Genomic DNA, 6,037 nt, shown 5'->3' on the forward strand with positions numbered 1-6,037 from the left:
GATAGTTTATGATAAAACTTTACTGTGACGCACAAAGACAGGTAAGTGACTTTTACCGCCGCCCCCCCCCCTTTTCTAGGAAAACCCACCACATCTCAGAGATTTTCGCAGTTCAACAGCAGATATCTCGTAGGAACTGTCTAATTCTTGATAGACAAGTAATCAAACATCTTGAGATAACTGAAAATAAATCATGTTCTAAGCCACATTTATCCTGTTTTTAACGAAAATAATCTTTTAACGTAAGCCCAACCCTTAGAAATTCTCCCTTCAAAACCACAAAGACATGTCATCTATAACAGGGATTCAACAATGGGACTTGAAAAGCTTTCTTTGCCTTAAATTTCTTGAATTCCATCCGCAGGGATTTTTTCAAACTCAAGGGTTTGATCTTCCAAAGCACTCTTAAGCAATTGTTTTTAGCTAAAGACGCTGCTGTTTCGTTGTCGTGACAACAAAACGCATATTTACAACAGCTACGGAGAAGACGGTCATTTTCATGCACTCAAAAGGTAGCATGAGGGGCCACTGGGGCTATATTTGTCCGCCTTTACCAAAGTGGCAGGGGTAAGTTTAGTGGGTGCCCTTCTAAAGGATTGTTGGAATGTTTGAAGTAATATATGAAGAAGAGTTAGAAGATACGCAATATTTGGCTGATGTGAAAATCGTTAGTAAAAACCTATGCCTAAATGACCGTACCATCAAATAAACTGATTTGAGATTGTAGTCTGGAAAGAGATTGATGTGGTCTGCAGTTACAGGACCGTTGTTTGTAGACTGGATGGAGTTTGTAGTCTGGAAAGAGGTTGATGTGGTCTGCTGTTACAGGGCCGTTTATTGTAGACTGGATGGAGTTTGGATCACAGGTGCCTTAGGCATAGTGAATGGAACTCGTTAGGGACATGGAAAGCATCTTGAAAGTGGCAGAAAGGTCAATATAGTGATTTACAGAAAAAAGAAGAAACTAATGATATTGGTGGAAATAATTTTGATGCTATTGAAGCTTTGCTAGTGGTATTTCATGACCAAAACAAGGCATCAGAGAAGAGGAAAACAGTGGTAAAGTTGCAAAGACTTTAATCACATCTTCAAATTGCCTTTCCAGTTTATCTTGTGCCGTCTTAATCCCTTCACTTAAAATAAGCCATTCAATTTCGAGTAAACAAGAGCAGACCAGGATATAAGACTAATTTTTCACATTATACACCAATTTCATTAAAAAAGTAACTAAATTCATTATTGGACATTAGCTCTATTTTCTAGGCTAAATTTAAACACTTTTGCTGTAAGCCTCAATTTGACAGAGAAAGTATCCATGATTGCTGGAAAATTTCAGAAACTGAAAGGCCATAAGATTTCTTAAGAAAGATAGAAGAATGAAAAAAAACATAATTATGAGTTTTTGATTCCATCTTGTTATAATTAGGTGGGATAAGTGTGGTGGTGTAGCCTGACCTTCCAGACTAGGGGAGGGGGGGCAAGAAATCATTTTACTGACAAAGACATAGATGAAGAAAAGGTTTGGTGCTAATTCACCTACCAATAGGTATTTTTAATGAACAATTAGTGATTTGCGAACCAACTTAAGATTTACCTATCAACTAATGAAGAACTGGGGGTGTCATTCACACCCTATCTTCACCCCTGCAAGCTACGCTACACCCCTGGGTAAGTGTACAATATCAAATTATTAATTGTATAAATAAAAGATGAAAATTTAGGTAAGTATACTCCTAACATAACCAAAATGTTGATTGGGAAAAATCTGAATAAAAATAAGATTAATTTCTGAATACAAAGCCATTCAGTTTAGTTGGTGCTTGCAATTTCTGATTAATATAATTCATGATTTTATTGACAGAAAACATTTTTATTTGTATCTCAAAATATGAAAATCAGCAGCTGAAGCAAGTTGGCAACAGCAGGGGATAGTTCCTAAATAAGATATTACATTTTCAATGTTAAGAGCAAATCAATGCCCAGTTACTTGAAGTGCTATAATTCAATAAAGCCAAAATTTTTACACAAAAGACAAATTTAATATTCTTTAGTTTTGCAGGCAACAATGTAGATGATCATTTCATCAATAGATTCGTTAAAATGTGATAAATTTGTTGTCATGATGATGTATGGTTGTACCAAAATGTTCAAATGAGCAGCTGACTGGCATGCAAAGTTATTTTAATGAAACATAATTCAGACCCAGTCAAGACAAGGGATGAAAAACATACAAAAACTAGGTTTGATAAAAACAGGTGTTGAAAGGGGGCAATGTGAATGAAAAAGGTTTTTTGGATTGCTAATTGAAGAGGGCATATGATAAACATGTCTATTCTTGCAAAAAATTGAATATGTAAATTTACCTCATGAAATCACCAAGTTTTCATGCTGGTACAAGAAGACCTCAAGACTTATCCTACTATCAATACAGCTTATTCTCTGTTGAAACTTTCCTTTTAGTTCTTAAAAGTTTGCCAAAAAAGAAAGGCACCAAAAAGAATATCACCCTCTTTGAATCGCAACAAAAGTTTGTGGTTCCAATCTATACAAACACAAATTTCAGGGCTGCCATCAGGCAGTCTGGTCTCTGCGGCAAAGAACATAGATGCAAAATTTTTGTCTACAACCTTTTCAAGTGTGAAACACCCTTTGACTAAGCTTCACAGGCCACTTTCAGGGCCTGGGTCTCAGGGTCATTGCTCCAGATACTCCCCCCCCCCCCTTTGTTACAGGTCCTGCACAAATTACAGTAGAGCAATACAGCAATTTACTCTTTACAGCCTAAATGCATTTTCTGTCGGCCTGCTCCATCATAGTTAGCAAAAGTCTGAAATGATTTCCTACACATATTTTACAATTGGTTTGAGGAACAGCAGAACAGACCACGTAACTCGTTTAGTTGGAGTATTTAGCACTACAATACTACTCTGAACACATGGGCAACTTTTACTGATCCTGATTTGAAAATATAACAGTTGTAACAGTTCTAACAGGTATTGATCCATAGAATGGTCTTATTGAGTTCTACTTGATTGTTACATAAGTGCTGACATGGATTTATGACATATTGTTACAAAAGTGCTGATATCTTACTGGCCTTTGTAGCCTAAACATTGATGAATCATAACGCAAATTCTTTCAGCTTTGTTTCCAACTTGTTATAATCTTTTGGTTGAAATGAGTTAGATCTTCTTAAGATCATATTGGGAACATCAACAAATCTGATCAGTCCAACATGGTTGGCACAAATTATTTCATAAACTTGGAAACAAAACTTTTTAGTTCCATATCATGAAGCAACTTTCTATCAAAAGGCACTGAAAGTTAGTGTGCTGTATGAGGTTTAATTTACCCCACACTTATTTGGTCTTATCGATCTCATTCTGAACCAGAAAGCTACCTTATTATGAATAGTGGAAACAGAGCTTCCAAATTTTTTGCCTTAACTTGAAGTAAGATAAACAAAGAAATATTTTTCTTTGGTACAATTTATAATTAGGAACTTGAAACAATCCAAAGCTGAAAGGAAACAAATAAAACTTTCCAATGATGGTAAATTTCATATGTATGACTTGACCAAAGCAAATCTGAGAGGGACAGTGGAGTCTGCAAACTAAAGGTAAATATATACTCATAATCAAGTGTACAATTGAAGCCTGTAAAGTTGTCCTGTAAAATTCTCTTACATTATTCAAGTCAGAAGTTGTACCCTGGCCAACTGACATTTGCTAAGCATAACAGTTCCCTTTAAAGGTCTCAATTGATAGGATTTAACTGTAATTAGAGTTTTTGTTACCTTTAAGTGTTATTTTAATTAATTCTGGCTCTACCTTAATACAGAAAAAATTACTGGAGGCATTTGACTAAAACAAACAGAAACAAATGCTTCCTACAATGTTTCTTAAGAGGTTTTTGGCAAATCCTTTAAACACAATGGTCACAATTGTGATATTGTATAATACATATGCGATAAGATTGGAAGACTTGAAATGAGTTGCATTTATAGTTGTATATATGGTAATATGTTAATTTGCATTTAGATCTTTGAAACATATTTTCCTTTCAAAAACTGAATCACTGAGATTCAGAAATTACTATGCATGTTATCTGCAGACAATCGTAAATTTTTGAAGACAATAAAAAATTCCAGTGTTTTAAGAATTAAAAATTATTCCTACTGTCTGTATCCAAATTTTAATCAGGGCTAAGCTTTTTAACAAAGGGCAAGTTTATTCTTAATTTATTCCGTTTTCCGTTAGTGCCCTTGCTGTTTTCTTTCACAACCTTGAAATAAGGAAATGTGGCCACAAGTCCAGGAAGTAGAGAAATGAAGTTAAATTTGTGATGTCTGAGAAAATATTTCGCTATAAATTTGAAAACAACAATGTTAAATTCATTTTAGAAATATACTATCTAGCGACATCCCGGAGCTGACAAAAATTCGAGTTGTTTATAAGGGGATTAAACCTGAGGAGAGGAAAGCCATTCTTCTAACCGCCTTAATATAACTGTTTATCAAAGGGTGTTAAGAGTTGACGGAAGGGAAGCATCAGATTAGAAGAGTTTTGCCGACTGTTTAACACAACCATATGGAAACACATATGTAACAGATTATTGATTTTCAATAGTTTAAAAGCCGACCCCGTTTAACAGCGAGCCTATCAAAAATTTTAGGGCTAGGCCACATTTTCTGTTCAGGAGAAGTTTACTCTCAGGGAGTTTCGCATATATAGCAACTGCAGTTTAGCATTATTAAAATTTTGAAAAGTTGAAAGGACTCGTGGCTTAGCACAAAAACTATTTTAAAATGGGAGGAACTTACTGCCCGGTTTTAGTGGGCTGAATCGAATTTGTTTGCATATCCAAAGGCAGTGACTAGACAGTTCCGTTATGACGAAATTAGGCCAATATCCATGGCTCTCCCGAAAGATTTGTGATATCTTGTCAACAACATTATGAAAATAACATGAAGTTTATATGGTTTGATTGGGATATAGCCCTGAAAAAGGAAAATTGGTAGCATTTTTTTGCAAGGACATCGGCCATGGGCCTGCCTTCAAAAACAAGCAGTGATCTATGGGATATTCGCGGTTAGCTAGTGATTTCTCCTAATGCCATAAAAGTTACAAATTCGCCGTATTTGAGGGAATCAAACTGTGAATTCCAATTTTGTTAACATAATCAGCCATAATCAATGATGATATGACAAGAATCCTTTGAGATTTGAAAATCGGGACTAAGATGAAATCGCCCATGATACAAAAACGCTCACGTTATGGTAGAAAAAAATAAAGTATTCTCACCAGTAGTCCATCGACACACAGCTCATTTCTTGGGTTAGCAATTAAACTCTCTAATTCATGAACTCTTGCTTTCAAAGGCCTGGCCATCTTCACCTTTTTCCCAAAAATTCTAACTTGTTGTTGTACGATTCTTGGCCCACTTTATCCAGGTTGATTTATCTTTGTTGCCCTAACAATACCCTTTATCTTTGAACAATAGATATTTGTTTTTCCGACAATAACTGATGTTATAAAACAATTGTCTCACTCCTCCACAGTATTGAAAAATCACGTCTGTCTTTCCCTCCTGCTGCGGAAAAGGGCCTAGACTTGGTTCCTGATTTTCCAAAGGTTTCTACCAATTTCTCTAACACTATTTTTCTACAAAAATCCATGAACAGTATACATAGCAATCGATAGCCATTATTCTAAACTATGCGATATGTCCCGTCCCATTCTGTCCTTCTGTGAAGAAAACTTTTAAAACTATCGAATGATGCTTACTCGCCTTCCCGAAGCTCGGCTCACCGAAGCACAGTGGTTTTGGGAGTTTCGCAGGTCACGTGACATTAACCATCTCAATGTTGATCCAAGGAGACAACGCAGGGGACGGAGAAAAGATACATTTGGGGGTCAAAGCCATGGACAATTGAGCTTTATAATAACATTTAGGGAGAGAAGGCAATGACAATACCGTAAATCCTGGGGGCTTATTTATTTCCGATATTTTTGGATGGGGGCTTATTCGAGGGGGG

At 35.9% G+C, this 6,037-nt stretch overlaps 1 protein-coding gene across 2 annotated transcripts in view; it reads right to left on the bottom strand.

The window, feature by feature from the left end:
* Positions 1–5,833, bottom strand: part of LOC135689297 (rho-associated protein kinase 2) — a 38,135-nt gene extending 32,302 nt beyond the window's left edge. For both annotated transcript variants that reach the window (XM_065206482.2, XM_065206484.2), the window contains exon 1: positions 5,304–5,833. In XM_065206482.2, the coding sequence (XP_065062554.1) occupies positions 5,304–5,390 (87 nt within the window). In that variant the 5' untranslated portion in view covers positions 5,391–5,833. The remainder of the gene's footprint in view (positions 1–5,303) is intronic.
* Positions 5,834–6,037: the final 204 nt, after the last annotated feature.

Source organism: Rhopilema esculentum, chromosome 9, assembly GCF_057945365.1.
Source record: "Rhopilema esculentum isolate cy_ngs chromosome 9, ASM5794536v1, whole genome shotgun sequence".
In the NCBI taxonomy this organism is placed as follows: Eukaryota; Metazoa; Cnidaria; class Scyphozoa; order Rhizostomeae; family Rhizostomatidae; genus Rhopilema; species Rhopilema esculentum.